Raw genomic sequence first — 21,211 nt, 5'->3', positions numbered from 1 at the left:
CCTTGCAATGAAACAGCCAACCACCTTTACACAGCTCTGTTATAGTTCACTAAACAGAACACCCTACCTAAGTTTCTTCCTCACAATAAACTTAGCTCCAGTATACTTAAGAACAGTATTGAAGCAACTTAGTACTACATGCATCCAAGGTACAGTAAAAGTAACGAATAATTAGAAGCATTCACTTCTAAGATCATTTTAAATTACATCTTCATTTGCTCTGAAAAATCAGGATTAGAATTGCATTATAATAGGCAAGTGAGATACACAATTCTGCAAATATAACAAATGGGTTGCTCATTTATAAACAGTTGTTCAAAAGGACCAAAAATGTTAATACCTCCAATTATGTAATGTTAATCCAGGACACTGGTCTCCACATACATTACAAGGTTGCCCTTTCTCTGGGTCATCCACTGAAGAGAGCTGTAAAGTAAGATTTATTAATATGGCTTGTGGGAAGTTTTCCAATATATTAAACAATTTAGTAGAAGCTTAAAAACAAACAAAATATTAAAAGAAACCTTCAAAAGCAAAAAAAACCTTTAAATTGTGCAAATAAGTTCCATAATCCCCAAATAATCATGATCGTTCCCGACACTACAAAAGTAACTGCACTTCAAAAGTACTTCATTGGCAGTGAGGTGCTTTGAAACATCCTAAGCTTGTGAAAAGTGCTATATGAAGTGCTAGATGTGTAATCTATAGGCTACCAACCAGTGGGAAAGATATAAAAAGAGCAAATTTACAGGGAAATTAGAGAGGTGCAAAAACTATACAGTAGTGATAATATAAACTGGGATAGTAATACTGCAAAGGGCAGAGATGGGGAAGAGTTTTTGAAGTGTATTCAGGAGAATTTTCTACATCAGTATGTTTCTGGACCAATGAGGAAGGAGGCATTGCTGGATCTGGATCCGGGGAATGAGGTGGGTCAAGTGGATCAAGTGTCAGTTGGGGAACATTTAGAGAACAGTGATCATTGAATCATAAGGTTTAGGTTAGTTAAGGAAAAGGACAAGGAGCAATCTCGAGTAAAAATACTTAATTGGAGGAGGACCAATTTCAGTGGGGAGACACCAGATCTGGCCCAGGTAAACTGGAATCAAAGGTTGGCAGGGAAAACTGTAATGAAACAATGGACTGCCTTTAAAGAGATGGTTCAGTTGAGGTACATTCCCACAGGGGGAAAAGGTAGGGCAACCAAAGCCAGAACTCATTGGATGACAAAAGAGAAAGCAAGATGAAGCAGAAATAGGGTACATATGACAGGTGTCAGATTGATTAATACAAGTGAGAACCAGGCTGAGTATAGAAAGTTCAGAGGGGAAGTGAAAAAGGTAAGGAGTTAGACAAATGAGAGTATGAGAAGGCGGCACAGTGGCGCAGTGGTTAGCACCGCAGCCTCACAGCTCCAGCGAGCCGGGTTCAATTCTGGGTACTGCCTGTGCGGAGTTTGCAAGTTCTCCCTGTGACCGCGTGGGTTTTTGCCGGGTGCTCCAGTTTCCTCCCATAGCCAAAGACTTGCAGGTTGATAGGTAAATTGGCCATTGAAAATTGCCTCTAGTATAGGTCGGTGGTAGGGGAATTGAGGAAAGGTGGGGATGGGGTAGGAATATGGGATTAATGTAGGATTAGTATAAATGGGTGGTGGTTGGTCGGCACAGACTCGGTGGGCCGAAGGGCCTGTTTCAGTGTTGTATCTCTAAATAAATAAATAAACTGGCAGCTAACTTAAAGGGGAAATCAAAAGTCTTCCAAAGGCATATAAATATAAAAGGGTATTAAGAGAAGGGGTGGGGTCGATTAGGGATCAAAAAGGGGATCTACGCATGGTGGCAGAGGGCACAGCTGAGGTACTAAATGAATACTTTGCTTCTGTCTTTACCAAGGTAGAAGATGCTGCCCAAGACGTAGTGAAAGAAGAGGTAATTAAGACACTGGGTGGGCTACAAATTGATAAAGAGGAGGTATGAGAAAGGCTGACTGTACTTAAGGTTGATAAGCCACCAGGACCGGTTGGGATGCATCGAAGGATAGAGGGAAGTAAGGGAGGAAATTCCAAAGGCACTGACCATAACCTTCCAATCCTCTTTTGATACAGGGGTGGTGCGAGAGGACTGGAGAATTACAAATGTTACACTCCTTTTTTTGAATACAGGTGTAAGGATAAAGCCAGCAACTATAGGCCAGTTTAACCTAGTGGTGGGAAAGATTTTAGAAACAAAAATCCAGGGCAAAATTAAGAATCACTTGGACAAGTGTGGATTACTTAAAGAAAGCCAGTACAGATTTGTTAAAGGAAAATCATATTTAACGGACTTGCTTGAGTTTTTGGATGAAGTAAGAGAGGGTTGATGAGGGTAGTGCCATTGATGTGGCATACATGGATTTCCAAAAGGCGTTTGATAAAGTGCCACAGAACAGGTTGCCAGCAAAGTTGAAGCTCATGGAATAAATGGGACAGTGACAGCATGGACCACAAAGCTAGCTGAGTGACAAGAAACAAAGTAGTGGCGAATGGCTGTTTTTCAAACTGGAGGAAGGTATACAGTGGGGTTCCCCAGGGATTGGATACTAAGACCATTACTTTTCTTAATATATATTAATGACCTAGACTTGGAGGTACAGGGCAAAATTTTAAAATGTGCAGATGCCACAAAATTTGGTGGTACTGTGAACTGTGAGGACGACAGTGATAGACTTCAAGAGACAGAGAGGCTGGTTAAATGGGCAGACACATGGCAGATGAAATTTAATGCAGAGAAGTGTGAAGTGATACATTTTGGTAGGAAGAACGAGGAAAGGCAATATAAAAGATGCAATTCTAAAGGAGTTGCAGGAACAGAGACACATGAGGGTATATGTACACAATCGTGGAAGGTAACAGGGCAGGTTGAGAAAGTGGTTAAAAAGGCATACAGGATCCTAGATTTCATAAATAGAGGCATACAGTACAAAAGCAAGGAAGTTATGATAAACCTTTATGAAACACTGATTCAGCCTCAACTGGAGTAGTGTGTCCAGTTCTGGGCACCGCACTTTAGGAAGGATGGGAAGGTTTTAAGTGAGGGAGCAGAAAAGATTTACACGAATGGTTCCAGGATGAGGTAGTTGTTATTTGGATAGATTGACGGAGCTGAGCGGTTCTCCTTAAAGAAGATTGAGAAAAGATTTGATAGAGGTGTTCAAAATCATGAGGGCTCCAGACAGAGCAGATAGACAGAAACTGTTCCTATTGGCAGAAGGGATGGAGACCAGAGGACACTGATATAATGTGAATGAAAAAAGAACCAAAAGGTGGCATAAAGAAAAACATTTTTACTCAGCAAGGATCTGGAATGCACTGCCTGACAGTGTGGTGCAGGCAGATTCAATTGTGGCTTTCAAAAGGGAATTGGATAAGCACCTGAAGAGAAAAAATTTACAGGGCTATGGGTAAAGGCGGTGGAATGGGACGAGCTGAATTGCTCTTGCAGAGAGCTGGCATGGACATAATAGGCCAAATGGCCTCGTTCTGTGCTGCAAAGATTCTATGATAAATACAAGTTCTTTCTTAAACCATGAAAGGACTGGAGGTGGTCAAACTTCCTTACCAAGTCAGTTAGATTAATGACATCTAGGAAAATAGTATCTTGTGAAACTACTTAACCCTGCCTCCATAAAAACGGCAGTGTAAATACAGGGAATTTATTTCTTTCCTGAGAGGTGGGGATAAGAATCAGGGAAACAACAAATGCAAAATTTATTCTAAATGCTAATATAAAATAAATCTCATGTAATTAATAACAACAAACCCCAAATGAGAAAAGTTCTGATAAGTCCTAGCAGTTGAAAAAATCCAATTTATATCTAAGATTTTCACCACAGTGTAAACTTGTCCAAGTATAGGTATTCAGGCTTCAAAGCAAACAGAAAAGAACCACTTAGCTGAACAGATTAATTCGAAGAGTATGCAACAAGAACAAATATTACACCTTTTTGATTCCTAAAAGCAAGGTATTTAGATAAGAATGGCACTGATTCGTCCATTAAATGTACCAATTACATTTCTTTTTAGGAATATAACCAATTACCAATGTCTTCTCGTCTGGATAGGTGCATCTGTCGTTTAGAAATTGAAAATTTTGAAGTCAACTGCTTATAACTGTTAGTTATAACATTTATTTTAACCAAAATTGAAGTACAGGTCCGTTTCACCGTCGAGGCTCCGCCTTTTATTATCGTCTTGAATTTCAGTTTCTGTTTTGCCCGTTAATTTGGATTATTTAAACCTTTTCCCTCACTTTTGATACATGTTAATTAGTAATCCCCTTTGAAGTTTCAAAGACTCCATCTTGAAGGGCTAATTAGGTTGATGAACGAAAAGGGACTTGAAAGGAAAATGGATTTTACCACTGAGGGCAAGATCCTATCTGCATAAATCGAAACTATTGAACCAAATTTTTATTTCTAAACATTTAATATAAATTGATCCTTTTTCCCCAAAAAATCATCAGTCTTTCAACATGCAACCAAAAGGACCTTTATGTTGGAAAATTCCGACTTTAACATCTTTTACCTTAAAAACGAAGTGTTTCTGTTAAAAATTTTCCTTTTACGAAGTGCTCACAGCAAGAGTGCAGTTCAACAAAAATAGTGTAATCACATCGCAAAAAATACAATTTGCACGTACTGTGCACGCAATGGGATCTCTTTCCGCTTCCCAGACATCTTAATGGGATCATTCCAATCCACAATTGAAGCAGTCTCCTTCAGCCGTATCTGATTGACATACTGTACTACTCCCTAAGCAACTGGCAGTTCTTAGAACTTGACTCGCATTTCATGCCCATTAATCCAATACACAAAACAAAAGCAGGCTAGTGAAAGGTGAGCACATAAAAGGTTGATACCATGGCGTTAAAAACTTGCTAGCGCAAGCAGAACGGATAGAGCAGCAGGTTCGAACAGTGGCTTTCATGGTTCTAAAATTCGACCTACGGGCTCCACAAGAACGCAATGATGACACTACTGTAATCGGACGATGTCCTCAACCTTTGCAGGATATTTCGGTCCCGGTAATGTCCTCGATGGGGGAAGGGCGGCTCACACTGCCCTGCAAGACACCAACGCGCAAGGTGAAACTGGGAACCCGAATACAAGCAACGTAGCTCGACCCAACATACTCACCAATCTGCTTGAGTTTCGCTTTTTCGAGCTACGACTGAACATGTCCAAGTAGGTCAGTGCCGCTTAGTCGGAGAGCTGTTAAAACCGACTCTACAATAGAAAGTAGATGACTCCGTAACTACAGCTCCTGAGAGCGGCGCTCGAGTTCCCACCGGCTCCCGACAATATTGTGAATGGAAATTCCCCGTCTTCCGGTCACTCACCCCGCCCCTGCAACTAATAGCAGCAGCACTATTCACCAGATAGAGCATTTTGACGTTAGATTTCGTGCTGCACTTTCCTTTAAAAATAGATTTCCGCTTTTCTTCCTTTTAATCACTGTAACTCAATCTGATTTAACGGGCAACTGCTTTTCCTCGATAAATAGCAGGAAAGTAAGGGGTAGACAGCTCATCTTCAAGTGAACCAGATAAGGGAGTGAGAGGATAACACCTCTTTACATTAATAAACTAACATGAAGAACCAAGGCTGATAAAAGGTTGAAAAGGATAGAGTACGTCGGAAAGTGATTTTTCTCCCAACTGCAAGAGGAAAGGAACATTCATGGAAATCATAGGTTCCAGTTTTGAGGTCCTGAGAAATAGTAAATTAGAACAGGAGACTGAAGAAGTCTTTAGAAATAAGAATGAATATAGGAAAATTTTGAGACACACAGACCATCATGCAGTATTGATAAAACAGAGATTGTAGGGAATCAACTACCAGATGACAAAAAAATTCTAGTTTCCTACCAGAAACAGTTGTACAACATATAGAGTTAGAACAGAAGGAACATCAGCAGCAATTACAGAAGTTATGAGTGGATCGGAGGGGCAACATAATCCGTAACCGAAAGTATTTGCAGGGAAAAGACATGCTCATTTCTGCCTCTTCTCGCCCATCAATGTCCGGGGTGCTCAGAGGTGCTTATAAAACCTTCGCTGATATGGCAACAGTTTTCAAGGCTGAAGAGGACTTGGGGTTTAAAGAATCAGTATTGTTGAGAGAAAAAAGTGCTAAGAACGTTAAAAAAAAAGCTTCTTGGAGCTTTAGCAATTAAATAAATGCAGGGGTTCAATTTGGGGTCAGAGAAATTAAGTCAGAATGACAATACGAAAATGGATTAAAGGTGGAGCCAAAAAATTTAAGACTCAACACTGAATAGCAACTCATCAAAGGTGAGTGAGAACAGACAGTACCTCCATAAATACATAGAGCTTTTCTGCTCAATGCGAAAGGGCATTTGTTGTGCAAATGCTGCTGATGGTGATTTGCATTCTAAATACAGTTCGCTGCACGTTGCCCAGTACCCTCCTTGATTGCATATTGCAAGTATGCAAAGATCCCCACAAATACAACTATTTGTTGAAAATTAGTTTCTAAAAGGCTCCTCCCATCAATCGCGTCATTCTAAGTATATCCGCGTGTTGACTTTTAAAGTATTTACATTAGGGCAACAGCCGGAACAAAAAGTCAATAATCACGTGTTTAGGTCGTCATCCGTATTGCACTGCGGGACATGACAATGTGACAAAACCTTAACATTCAAGGCAAGATTAAAGTAAATGATAGCTCGAAACTGTCAGTCTCATCTTTTGACAGCAATTCTTTTTCAGTAAAGTCTTATAATTGTTTGCAATAAATTCAATCCATTATTTTCTTTACGCTTCTTCAACCCCAATAATCCTGTAATCAAGTCAAAAGTAGCTGAGGGAAAATTCACTGTAAAACCCATTGGGAATCTATCTTTTTTGGATAACCGATATTATTCCATGTCACGCAAGCGTTACTTATTAATAAACTATTGGGAATTAACTCTTTCCCAAATAATGTCGTACAGTTTCATATGCCAAGTTATGCTTTAAGAAATGAAAAGTTTGCAGTTGTAAGCCATTGCAACTACTGACACCGACTCCTTTTTTTAAAACTTTGAATTTCATTGTACTAGTTGCTAGGCAACTATAAAGATTTATGGACACCTATTGTCAGTTTTACTGGAGCCTTCTCGCCCCAGTGCCAGCGAATTCATTTAAATACAAAATGTCGAAACAGACATTTCATTCTGCTTAAAATATAATTAAGTTGATGAAAAATCAGATCGAATCACAGAGAAGCAGATGTCCGTGATACACACGCTGTGCTAAAATGTGTTCGAAATGTTCATCACTTGACTCAGACCTGGTTATCAAACTTATCCATCCTCCCGTCTCTGTGTGAGCTGGGCACTGCGCGATTCCAGTGCACCAGATGGCTAGATCTAAACAACATTTTACAGAAAGGTAGCTTCAAATTTCTAAAATGTATTATTCATACGCCCCTTTACCGTCCTTCCTTTAATAGTGTATAACATTACTGCTGCGTTTGTTTTTGTTACTTGATCTCTAAATTATTAACTCGTCAACATTGCTTGCCTGTTTATATATGTATCCTCTTGGCTAAATCATATTACTCATTAGTAAACTTCTATAGCTGGAAAATGATTTTTCCCCGAACTATACTTACATTATTACAATTCGCATTTACATAATATATTGAATATAGAAAATACATTAAGCTGCTTGATAAGTGGCCAACCAGACCTAAACAGAGACTTGTGGAGGCAACCAAACGTGAGGTTGAAGAATATTTTAAGGAGGCTTCTGAAGATGGTTTGTGAAGGATGCGGCGCTGGAACACGTGTACTCTTAAGAGAGCTAACCAGACCAATGGCTGCGAGTTATTTTTATGCACTTTTTATGTTGAATACCTCGATTATGGCCAACCATAAGACAGTAGAGGGTATAGAATTTCAGGGGCGAGGGAGGCAAAATTATGGAAGGTTGTGCCATTGATGGTGGAGTGAAGGAGAGTGTAAAATACTGTTGAATGGAATCAGAAGAATTAACTTGAGCGAAATGCAAACCTGTCAGAGTTAGTTGAGTTAAGATGGAGCAAGGCCATGGAAGCATTTATAAGTTAGGAAATCATTGCATATTCACAAGATTGATCCTGATTACATAGGCCATTCAATGCTTCTTAGCTGACTCATCCAGAAAGACCCCTTTCTTACCATCCAACTGCCTTTTACATAATTCTAGGGTGGTTGCTTTACTATCCTGCCTGGCAGTCCGTTCCATGTACGAATCATTCTTTACTCAAATAATTTCTTGATATCAGTGATGCATTTGCCTTTTATTCATGTTCTCATGTCACATTTAGTTTAGTTTTCTGCATTTACCTTTACTATACTGTTTACCATCTTATAACCGCGAGTTCACATTTCAATCACTTATCTGCAAGATTAAAGGGCCCAAGTTTTTCTAGTTATTCTTCATAACTCAGGCTTGTAACATTAGGGATCAGTCTCATGACTCTCTCCTGAATCACTTCCAGGGCTTCATCTCTCTCTTGGTGACAAGAGTACAGTACTCGCGATTTGACTCGAGCACCGAGTCGTTTCAATATGACTTCCTCTAACTTCTTGTTTCGGCTGTAAAGTTTATTATAATTGCTTTGCTGATTGTTGCTCTGCACTGATTGGCCATGTTCAGCATTGAATTTACTAAAACTCCTCAATCTCTGAACTTCATCTTTAGCTATTTTTATTTCACTCATTGTGTTACCCATTTTATTATGTACAGTACTATAATTTTTTCCATAAGTATCATCTGCAGTTGATTTATCCACTGATATTTTAAGAGAAAGGTAGATAAGCATATGAGGGTGAAGGGAATAGAGGTTATGTTGATCACAGAATCGTTACAGCACAGAAGGAGGCCATTTGGCCTATCGTGTCTGCTCTGGCTCTTCGAGTGAGCAATTCATTTAGTGCCATTCCACCGCCTTCTCCCCATTACCCTGTACATTCTTGCTTTTCAGGTAACTAATTCCCATTTGAATGCCTCCATCGCACTCTCTGCCAGAGAATTCCAGACCCTAACCATTCACTGCGTGAAAAAGTTTTTCACGTTCACCATTGCTTCTTTTGCCAATTACCTTAAATCTGTGCTGTCTCATTCTTGATCCTCTTACTCAACTGAAGTTGGCTTTCCCCCAGCTAATTATTCTTGCTATAGATTGTTCTTTGTCCTTTCCCATTGCCAACCTAAACCTTATGAAATATTGATCACTATCCCCTAAATGTTCTCGTACTGACACTTGATCGACTTGGCCCACCTCATTCCCAAGAACTAGGTCCAGCAGTGCCTTCTTGCTCGTTGGACTGGAAACATACTGCTGTAGAAAATTTTCATGAACACACTGTAGGAACTCTTGTCCCTCTCTACCCTTTACACTACTACTTTCCCAGTCTATATTCAGATAATTAAAGTCCCCCATTATAACTATGCTATAATTCTTGCACCTCTTTGTAATATATAGACTACACCAGCAATACAGTTGCACCTTTTTTGTTCCTTAGCTCTAGCCAAATAGATTCTGTTCTTGACCCCTCTGGGATATCCTCTCTCTCAAGCACTGTAATACGCTCTATAATCAATACCACCACTCCTCCCCCCCCCCCCCCCCCCCCCATTCTTCTTTTCCTATCTTTCCTGAACACTTTGTATCTAGGAATATTTAACACCCAGTTCTGACCTTCTTTCAGCCACATCATATTCCCACATGTCAATCTGCAACAGTAACTCACCAATCTTAACTACACTCTATGCATTCACATACATGCACATTAACCCTGATTTAGACTTTATTACTTCCTCCCTGAGTCTGCCCCCACCTAATGACTTACTATTCCCTACTCCAGTGCTATCTCTCTCTCCCAGTATTCTGTGCACCTTGGTAGTACTGTTTTACACTCTCACCTTATTCCTCTTTTCTACTTCTATATGCTGGTGTCCATCCCCTGCCAATTTAGTTTAACCTCCCCCACCCCCCAACCACACTAGTAAACCTCCAGAAAGATGGTAGCAGGCTCCAGGGGAGCATGAATGCCCACATGGACTAGTTGGGCCAAATGGCCTGCATCTGTGCAGTGTATTCTATGTAATATTTTGCTTCCTCAGATTCAACTGCCAGTGAGTTTGAAAGTGATTTTGAATTTTACCATTTCTTTCAAATTGAGCTGCCAAATCCAAGTTGTTAAAGTAAATTTGAAATAGTAAGGATTAAAATAGAGAACTCTGGGGTTCCAAGACATAATCAGCATACCTATACTTCATTTCTATAAGCAAACAGGCAATCAATGGAAAAAGTGAATTTGAGTTCTATTTGCCACGAAAAACTTTGTGAAACAATGAAAATTACATTAAATGAAAACTACCTTTGAGTTTTGAAACACCAGCATTTGAAAACCTAATATTGACTTTACATTCATTCCAAACTGTTGCTAGATAAAATATTGATGGTACTAAAAGGTGTAGCTGCCATTGGTAAGATTCCTATGTGCCAACCTCCTGCTATTGCCTACCCAGAAATAAAGTGATTTCTGTGTGACCAGCATTTTGGCATTGTTGAACCTGACCCTTTAAATTTAAAAATGTTACATCTCTGTCAAAACAGTGTGCATTGAGAGAGTGTTGCCACATGCACAGTTTTTAAAAAAAATTCACAACTACCAGTACCTTCCCCAACCTCCAAGTTCCATTCCCTTTTTCTTGAAGATGCACACTTATGTTGGTTGCTGCCCAAACACCATTTTCAATGCATCAGTACTGCATTTGCCTTTTATTTGTTTGTTTTCATGTCATATTTAGTTTGAAGTAGTTTTCTGGATTTACCTTTACTATATCTTATAACTCTTTGAGTACATATTTATAATGTCAGCTGTGATTCAGGTTGCAGCACTCTTGCCTCTGAATCACAAGATTCTGGGTTCAAGTCCCACTCTGGGACTGGAGTACAAAAATCAAGGTTGACACTCTAGTGCTGTACTGTCAGAGGTAGCATCTTTCAGATGAGACGCTAATCCAAGGCCCTATCTACCTGCTCAGGTCCTATTTTGAAGGGCAGGGAGTAATCCCCTGTCCAGAGACAAGTTAAAACCTGGCACAATTTAAACAAGTAATTATATCTTACATTCATGGATATGTATAGGAGCTTTAAGTGTCATGTAAAATCTGATTTGAATATTATCCGTGCACACATGGGATGACAAAGTGGCTAGGAGGCAATTAAGCTGGCAGCAGGTATACGTTTTCCATTTTTTGTCTACTCTTGCCATTTTTTAACCATAAGGAGAAAAACTGCCCCACTGTATAATTCTGTTTGTTTAACCATCAAACAGCTGCAACTCTAATCTTGAGCTACTTTGAAAAAATGTCCGTCTTAAATAAAATATACTATACCTTTGTATAGAGCCACGTATACTACCAAATGAGTGAATTTGACACATCCCACAGCCAAGCCCAAAATAAACAAGGAATCATTGAGATGATCAGAGTTAAATAGTTCCACCTGTTTTTCCGAACTGAGAACAAATCCTAAAAATTACTTTATGAACCGACTCCAAAATATCCCAAATGTGGCCAATCTAACATACAAGCTACACCATAAAATTAATTTTCTAACGTGATATTTGCCTTTCCATCTTTTAAAAAAAATTGTAGTTTATTTTAGATTTATACACTTTTCCAAATTTGCAGCATAGCATTAGTTTACATGACAGCAGTTACATCCCTTTAATGAAGTCTCAAATGTACCATTATTTTAAGTGCAAATACATTGATTTAGACAACTGGTGACCAAATTTGCACCATGATCACAATTTTGCAAAGTTTTACATAAATCAGTCATGTCTAAAGAGAAATGTCAGGAATAGGTTAATTACAGGGTACTAGAAAAACAAAATTAGATTTTTAGTCACAGAAAATCAGAAATATTGTAAATGCTCCCAGTTCTGAAAGGAGTAATAATCAGTCTAAGTCACCAAGAAACAGAAAAAAAAAATGAAAACAACAGCTAAATAGAACATCTACTGGAAAACATACAGGGAGTGAAACCTGCTGGGCAGTGCCTGGCTTCTGTTAAATGAAACCTCTGAAAACTGAACTAGAAAACAGACAACTAAATAATTTAAAACACGGAATTCAATGATCAGTGGGCATGGTTACAACTGCAGTAAGAACTGCTGGTTGCAAAAAATACTTTAGCAATAAAGGACAACTACAAAAAAGGTGACCTATCTAGTGATTTTTCAACTCTCTGATAGTGACAATGACATCACTCGGAAAGGACTGTAGATTTTCTCTTTTTTTTGAGAAGTACATTTTAAATTTAAGAAAACTTCAATCATACCCTTATCACTTTGTCTATGTAAATGACAGGGTATGTCAGGTAGAGATCTTCTGGGACTTGAAACTTTTAGTTATTTGGAAAGACTTGTTGAATTGAACTTGTTTTCACTACAAAAAAGCTCAGGAGACAATTGATTCAGAACTTTAAAAAGTTGAGAGGCATTGATGATATATTGAAATGTAAGATTTCAGTTTTTACTGGCAGAGAGCTAGAGGACTCAGCTTAAAATGAATATGCCTAAACTGGGACAAGAAAGTTAAAAACTTTTTTTTTTAAACCCAAAGTAGCAGATATTGGTAACTGACACCAGCAAAGGCAATGAAGGCAGAATTCACTAATTCCTTTAAGAGGGAGCTTGTAAATATTTGGTTCGGAACAGGATTGAAGGTAATATCCACTGTAATTACTTTGTTGATCTTGGCCGATTTAAGTGTGTGGTACCTTTAAATTTTTTTGCATGGTGGCATATGGTATCTTAACAAGGATGACTTGTGCCCGACCTGCACGGTAACTACCAGATACAACTTGGAGGGACCATTGATTAAAGGGTCTGGGATAGACATAGATTGAAATTGTCAAATAATTATATAGAATCCACTGCACAGGAACAGGAGATTCAGCCCAACTGGTCTATATTGGTGTTCATACTCAGGACAAGCCTCTTCCCTCGATAATTACTTCTTGCTACTCTGTCCTCAAATTCCTGTATTTCCATTTCCCTCATGTTTGCATAAATGTGTTAATGCTCATCTGCTTCAAAAACTCCACCTTTGTAAAGAAAGTTCTTCTAAATTCTTTATTTGATTTGTTAGTATCTATCTTATATTTATGCCCACTTGTTCTGGACTCACCCATGTGGATACAGTTTCTCCACATCCTCCCTAACAAAACCCTTCATTAATTTTAGAGAGATGTATCATGTCTGTTAATGGTATATTCATTGTGTTTAACTGTATGCAGGTGGTGGGCATTAACTGGGCATTCTCGAGCCCCCTATAAATAGACACAGGCTAAAACTGTGGTGGTTGGATTCAGAGGTATATGCTTGTAATGTGCAACTCTAAATAAATATGAAAGTGTGTAAAGATTGACTCCAATTCTCTACTTCACCAACTGTCTTTCTTGAATAAGACAATGTATTTTCAAGTTACTTACTTGAGAGGAAAAAAAGTCCCAGATTTCTAACTTTCCTGATAGTTGTACCATCTCAATTCTGGTTGCATCCTTGTAAATCTTTTCTGCACCTTCTCTGGTGCTTCAATATCCTATTTGTAGCATGAAGAATGCAGAATGGGCCTATATTATGGACAGTTTAGAAGAATGAGAGGTGATCTCATTGAAACATATAAAAATCTTAGAAGGTTTGACAGAGGAGGTGCTGGGAGGCTGTTTTCCCAAACTTGAGAGTCTAGAACTAGGAGCCACAGTCTCATGATAAGGAGTGAGCCATTTAGGACTGATGAGGAGAAATTTTTTCAGAGGGTTGTATATGTTTGGAATTCTTTCAACCAAGACGGCTGTGGATGCTTAGTCATCGAGCATATTCAAGATTGAGATCAATAGATTCTTAGGCACTAAGGGAATGAAAGGATATATGGTAGGACAGGAAAGTGGAGTTGTTATAGAAGTTCAGCCACAATCTGATTTAATAGAGGAGCAGGCTCAAGGGCTTGTATGCCTACTTCTGCTCCTATTTCTTATGTTCTTATGAAGACCAGAACTGTACACAGTGAGCTGAATTTAGTGAGGCCATGTGGAGTGGCAATGGAGGCGCGTGTCTGCCCAGAAATACGACATTGTGTCGTCAGTTGAGTTTAGTCAGTGGTGGAAAAGCAACAAGGCAGCGTTGCCACCTCGATGTGACAGGACTGCCATTTGAACTGCTGAACAGTTAGTTTTAATACATTTGATCGTGATTCAATGGGGGGGGGGGGGGGGGGTTTGGAATTGAGTGAACAACGGGCGGCTCTCACGTGCCTTTGGATCTCCAGCTGTTGAAAGCTGGTGGCACGAGGCGAGGCCTCAGTGCCGCAACGGGAAGGCAGCTATGAACAGTACTGGATATGGGAAGGGGGGGGTGGGGGGGTGGGGAGCAGCGGTGGCCATTGTCGTGCGCAATGCTGCGTGCTCTACACGGTTGGGCTTAGTCTTGGGCTGTCGGCATAGGTGGCCTTGGTCTTGGCTGGGCATACAGCTGGGTGAGAGGGTTGGCTATCAGCAAGGGTGGTCACTGATAGCCATCAGCGCATATGCTGAGAGGAGTAGCAAAGATGTTAGGGCAAGATGTTTGTCTCTGCAAGGACAGCACTCTTGACGCCTACTAATTCACTGGCATGTGTCTCATACACTTTGTCTTTGTGGACCCCGATGGAGGGAGGGACAGTCAGCAAGAGACTTGCCCACTTCCAGCCACCATGCTTACCTCAGTGTGAAAGCAATAAAAAAAACTTACCTAAAAGCATTCAGTCTGTTGCTTCCTTTCTATTAGGGTTCTATACCTATCACCCAGACCTTTGTAGACCAAATGAGGTTGTTGACTCTCTTTCTGCACTGGACCCATGTTCGAAGGTGGGGGGGGGTGGAGGCAGGGGGTGACCCCATGGCTGCTTACCTCCTCTGTGACCTCCATCCAGGCTTGCTTGGTCAGGCAGGAGGACCTCTTTTTGCAGGTGCAGGTCTGTGTGCATCTGTGGGGTCTGGCTCTCCATTAGGGTCACCAACCTCTCAATGGAGGAAACCATGCGTTCACATGCCTGAGACATGGCAGCACTCATTGCATGGATGGAGTACTTCATCATCGACTCATGGCTGCGCATGGCCTCTGGCATCTCTGCCAGATGTTGCCTTACCTCTCTCTGCAATTCCAGCATGCCCTGTACTGTCAACACCATAGGCTCATCATCAGCCTGGGACTCAGCATGGGCCTGGCCACCCACAGTCCTCCGACTATCAGAGCCCGCGGCTGCCTCAGCCAGCTGCTCGGCTGCATATATGGTGCTCGCATCTGTTTGTGACCCAGAGTCTAAAGCCGAGCACAAATCAACCGAGGTGAAAGTATCTGCGCTGATGGAAGGTACAGAAGAGTCATGGAATGGTGCATCCTCTGACTGTTCGTCCTCAGAGGTTGATGGCTGTCCCCCTTTAGATGGAGTCTCCTGTAGACGTCAACCTGCATGAGAGAACACAAATGTGTGGGTTAAGCATTGCAGATCTTGTCATGATATCCATGCGTTATGTGAATCTCCAGAAGTGGGCTGGATGTCGATGGAAGTCAATTCTCACTCTCTTGCATGGTGACTCCAGCCTTACCATCCGTGATTGAGTTTCCACCTGGGCTCCCCGCTAACTTCAGTGTTTCACTGGCCGTATGTCAGCAATTCCTCCACCAGTCCACGAGGTCTCCCTGTTATTATGGGTCCGCCTGTCCTGCAAGTAGAAAGAGGGAGATGGTCATACTTCACAGGAAGAACTACAGGACAGGTGTGCTAGTGGCAGCTCCTCGTTCTCTATATGGCTCATCCCCATGTCAACTCTCGGGAGGTAATGGAGGTGATCTGTGAAAGAAGTGGCCTTTGGCCGAGATGTCACCATGAATCTGGCAGAATGTGATGACGACTAATGCCCTTTGCCAGCACCTTTGTGGTGTCTCCCTCCCCATGTCACACATCCTCCCACGTAGCCACATGCAATCCCCAAAAAGGAGAGTGGTATGTAGCACTCACCTTGGCAGACTGAAACGAAGCCATTATCTTTCTGCTTGCTTGTTCAGGCAGGAAGACCACTTCTTGCCATCGCTGGGGAAGAGGACCTCATGCCTTTCACTTTCAGCCTGGAGGGGAATCTCAACGGAGGCATCGCTATATCGTAAGGCCACCCAGTGTCTTGACTGAGCCATACTGCGTTTTCCATGTCAGCGGGGTGGGGTTCAGGAGTCACTCCAGCAGCAAACAACGAATGACTCAAAGGCAGCAAAGAAAGCATGGCTGGCAGGGCTTCAACTATGGCACTGGCACCTGCTGCTGAATCATCAGACGCCACATTCGGTGCCTCGAAACTCGCCCCCATCGTGTAATTGGCCAGACCCCAGGCCTCCATTATAGTAATTGCGGTGGGCTGGCCACATGTGACAACTGGCAATGGTGCTCTCGAAATCCAGTCACAACTCCAAACATGGTCGTACCAAGGTTCTATATAAAATGATCTCATTGCTTTTGTGTTCTATTTCTTTAGAAATGAACTCCAGTATTTTGTTAATATTCTTTATGGCTTTATCAAACTGCCTTGATACTCTTTGTGATGTATTTATTTGTATTCCAAGATCTATCTTCCTCTACTCCATTTAGACAATGGTTGCTAAGCTGCTGGGTGCAGAAATTTTATTTTTGATGGACAACAGGCCATGGTTGAATAACAAAAATATGAGGACTAATGAATGTTTCAAAATTCTGATTGATAAGTTTTGGGAATCTGGGAATATTTATGCAGAAACTTCCTTTGGGAAATAAAATGAGTGCGAGAAGAGTCCATGACAGATTAGATGGTCTTTTTTTTTTAAAGAGATACAGCACTGAAACAGGCCCTTCAGCCCACCGAGTCTGTGCAACCACCCATTTATACTAATCCTACATTAATCCCATATTCCTACCCCATCCCCACCTTCCCTACCACCTACCTATACTAGGGGCAATTTATAATGGCCAACTTACCCATCAACCTGCAAGTCTTTGGTTGTGGAAGGAAACCGGAGCACTCGGAGGAAACCCACACGGTCACAGGGAGAACTTGCAAACTCCGCACAGGCAGTACCCAGAATTGAACCCGGGTCGCTGGAGCTGTGAGGCTGCAGTGCTAACCACTGCGCCGCCCTTAGAAGGATAGTATTTGCTCATTCCACATTTTCTCGAGTGAAGTTTAGAAATCTCAATATCTCCTTCCCAAAACACAGGAAAGTTATGAATTCCTCGAACACCAGTACATTGGATACAAATTTCTACCAAGGGACAAATATCGAGAGATCTTGAACTCAAATAATCTACTGTAAAGGGCCCTAAACCAAGAAAACCTAATGCTGCAATGGACTGACTGGGAGGATATGAAGTCGATTGTTTCTGTCTCTGACAGTAATGTAGAAATTGAAGATGACACAAAATATGTTGAATTGCACATTAAAGGAAATGTTTTTAGTTTTAGAGATACAGCACTGAAACAGGCCCTTCGGCCCACTGAGTCTGTGCCGACCATCAACCACCCATTTTACATTAATCCTACACTAATCCCATATTCCTACCACATCCCCACCTGTCCCTATATTTCCCTACCACCTACCTATACTAGGGGCAATTGCTAATGTCCAATTTACCTATCAACCTGCAAGTCTTTAGCATGTGGGAGGAAACCGGAGCACCCGGAGGAAACCCACGCAGACACAGGGAGAACTTACAAACTCCACACAGGCAGTACCCAGAATTGAACCCGGGTCACTGGAGCTGTGAGGCTGCAATGCAAACCACTGCGCCGCCCCAAATGTGTATTCAAATGAAGAGGATGCAGTGCAAGCAAAGTTAGGCCAAGTAGGATGTTAAGCCTCATTGCTCCAGATTCTTTCTACCTTCAAAATGGCACCAAATTGCAAATGTAGTCCGGAGTAACTTTTTTTTTTAAATGATTATCAAAAACTAAATTAATGAAAAGAGTTGTCCAGGATAACAACATTGCATTATTACATCTTGCTGTGTAATATTCTTTAAAAGACCCATTGCAAATTTCACTTCTAAACTTTTACAAAGAGAATATTAAAACACAAGGGGGTAGGATTTCCACAGGGGTTCCCTGATTATCTACCGTAACTTCAGCAGATCAATGGCTATCCAAGAGAAACAGCATAGAAGGCCATTTACACTGTTTTTCTGCGATTTCTGCTATTCTTCTGAAGATATGGGACACAATTGTTACGCCAATGTATTTTGTTGAATGATAATTTTCTTTGGTTCACTGACTGGCGATCTGAATTTATATTTTTTTGGCAGAAATTTAAAAAGCCCATTTAAAATAGGATGACTGCTGGTAGCTTAATATGATCATCTAGTTTGGTACACTGTACCTTACATTGCAAAGGACTGAGGAGGGAGATAAAAAGAATATGCATTCTCAGCAAGGACCCAAGGTCCCAAAAAATTTAAAGGAACTACCTGTTCTTTTCAGCAAGCAAAGAAATATTGCTAACTGCTATGTCTGAATCACTGAGTGACTGTCAAGTGACAAGCCCCTCACATCATCCACATTCACCATTTCCAAGAGACTCACCAAACCAGTCATCTACCTCTTTAAACTAAAAGCCTCAGGACCAATGAATTCATCTAGAAGCCAGCCGAATCACCAAACTCCACAGACTGTATATCTTTTTTATGGCCTCTAACTCAACCAATCGACCTGTCCCCACTCTGTAACCTATTTGTATGTATGTGAGAGAAAGAGAGACAGTGAAAGTTGGCACATTGTTTATTATTTTCTTAGTTTGGTTTAGGTACAATAAATTAACCTCTTTCTTTGTTAACTCAAGATAACCTCTCTTTGATTACTTGCTATGATCATAACCAAACACCTACTGAATTGGACAGTACATCCTCTTGAAGAATTAAACCTATTGTGGTCTAACATGGAGAGGGAAAAAGAGAGAAGCCCTGCAACCCTTCCCCACTTGACCCTAACACAAAGATAATCCCTGCAAAAATTACACGAGGGTCTTTGTAGCTTCAACACGACACATCTGGGATTATAAATTGGAACCAAATTAACACTCTGAGCCGGTACTCCAAGGCAATGTTGATAATTAGAAGCTATCCCAGCACATTAATGGGACTAGAGAGGGTAAATCTGTCACTTAGAGCTGGGATTCTTATCATTTAGCTCCAGATAACTCCACCACCCAATGCCTCACTGAGAAGCATGATCCTAGCTGGGTAGTTAGGTGAATGGTTACCAGTGTGCAGTCCAAAGAGAATATACACTTCACCGCAGGGAAACATATACTCTAATTGCATAGTTTTCTTGTTAGCTTGATTTGGAGACTTTTAAGCATGCTGGTAAGTTTCTTTGGATGTCAGTCACCCAGGTGGCCAATCCACCTGCCAACCCCCAAAAACTGCACATGGGATAAGAGTGACAATTAGTTAATTCCCCTTCCTGGTCGATCTTCATAATTCACTTCACATTCATACCTGGCGATATTATCTATAGCATCTTTTAGAGCACCAAAATGAGAATTTCTAGAATGTTGGGATATTTCATTTTGTAAAAATCAATTCAATCATGGTATATTTCAAAACATTCTGTTTGGGCAAATCTCATATCCCTTAAACTGGACTGTCACGTTTGTGGTTTATGATGCAGGCATCCCTCAACCCCCTTCCTGATTGCAAACATGCTGGGCCCTCCTTAAAATGATCTCTGTGAAAATAGCTTCCATTTTATCATTAGACGCTTATCCTAAAGAGAGAAAAAAAATCTATACAAAAACGAAACATTTGATTCGGACATTCAGCTCGGGTGCTTTTAACGGATGAATCACGAACAGGGGGAGTTGAGACTCACCGGCGAGGTTTTCACCAGTAGGGGACAAGAAGCTGCGGATGATACGCAGCAGCCGGTGCCGGTGAAAGCTGCACCATGGCCGGTGCCATCGAACGGAAGGCCGTTATATAACACCGAGGATGGGGGCAGGGGTAATAGGTATAGACAGACGTTGGAGACTTACCCAGCAATGTAACTGTCACTGAAACAACATCAACACAAACCTGAAAACAGCCGAGTTCAGCAAGAGTCACGTTTGGTCAGCGTCCTGACAGAAAAAAAAATTAAACCTTTTCGTCGCTGGTGTGGGTTTTGTTCTCAGAGGGAACGGGCAGCTCGCTCGGGAACGACCTCTCCGAGAGACATCCAAAAGGCGAGGCGCCGGCAAACGATGGAATGGAAAAGGAGAGATAAGGCAAAATGTTTCAGAACAAATGCCGTTCCGTGTCCGGGGGTTGGGATACCGCACCGCACTGACCGGGACCTACCTGTATGCGCGGCGCAAACTGAAGGTCGGCGCGCGGGCGGCACGCGCTCGCACCACGTGCCACCACCCAGCCACCCCCGCGCGTCACACCGAGTGAAAACCTGAGCCCGCGCCGCACAGCACCACATTCCCCCAGTTACATAACATGCTGCATCTGTCAGTCGGTCCTGCACCACACCGACCCCGCAGGCAGACTGCATTCCAGTCCAGATCCGTCATTCGCAAAGAACCGGCCATTCCCCCCCCCCACGAATACACCATTCAGCACATCTTATGTTGCACATCAATGGGTGTATTCACACTGCAGAGCCTCTTGAAGAAGCGGATCTGTCTTTATCTCATTGCTTTTAGCGTTCTCCACCCCGGGTGCTATGGAAACCGGCTCGTTTGTACGGCAGTAAAATGAACTACTCTCCCTCGCTGCACATCGTTTCAAACTGCCTCAGCTTCCCTACTGATTGAGCAACAAGTGAAAATGTGCTGCACTGCTCTGTCCCTCCCACGACCATGTGCGATAAGGCAATTTCTTTGTGGAACAGGTACCTGGCGAACACAGTGGACCCTGTGTAGACTGACTCCCTTAAAAACCGAACAGATGATGTTCACTCCAGTACTTCTATTCTCCAAACGAAAATAATGGGAATCTGAGTGTGCATATAAAGTTATTTTCCATAAATATACTTTATTCATAAAAATCTGTAAAAATAAAATTAAAAACCAGTTCCAATTTGAAATTCCAGAAAGTGCAAAAGAAATCAGTTTCCTTCCATACTG

The 21,211-nt window shown here is 41.4% G+C and overlaps 1 protein-coding gene and 1 long non-coding RNA gene across 3 annotated transcripts in view; both read right to left on the bottom strand.

Moving 5' to 3' along the window:
* prickle2b (prickle homolog 2b) overlaps positions 1-5,318 on the bottom strand; it is a 280,715-nt gene extending 275,397 nt beyond the window's left edge. Inside the window, exons 1-2 of one of the 2 annotated variants that reach the window (XM_068052312.1) lie at positions 5,173-5,318; positions 341-426 (exon numbers count right to left, since the gene is read on the bottom strand). In XM_068052312.1, coding sequence (XP_067908413.1) covers positions 341-426; positions 5,173-5,214 — 128 coding nt within the window. In that variant the 5' untranslated portion in view covers positions 5,215-5,318. Of the gene's footprint in view, positions 1-340; positions 427-4,561; positions 4,633-5,172 lie in introns of those variants that run through there. The other variant, XM_068052309.1, reaches the window with a different exon arrangement.
* Positions 5,319-11,716: 6,398 nt separating this feature from the next.
* On the bottom strand, positions 11,717-20,463 carry LOC137380382 (uncharacterized). The gene is made up of 3 exons (XR_010977012.1): positions 20,439-20,463; positions 15,691-15,807; positions 11,717-15,550 (listed from the first exon to the last, which is right to left on the bottom strand). It is a non-coding gene; the product is annotated as an uncharacterized lncRNA (long non-coding RNA).
* Between the last annotated feature and the right edge of the window lie 748 nt (positions 20,464-21,211).

Source organism: Heterodontus francisci, chromosome 19 (assembly GCF_036365525.1).
Source record: "Heterodontus francisci isolate sHetFra1 chromosome 19, sHetFra1.hap1, whole genome shotgun sequence".
NCBI lineage: Eukaryota > Metazoa > Chordata > Chondrichthyes > Heterodontiformes > Heterodontidae > Heterodontus > Heterodontus francisci.
This window is presented reverse-complemented; position numbering and strand designations above follow the sequence as displayed.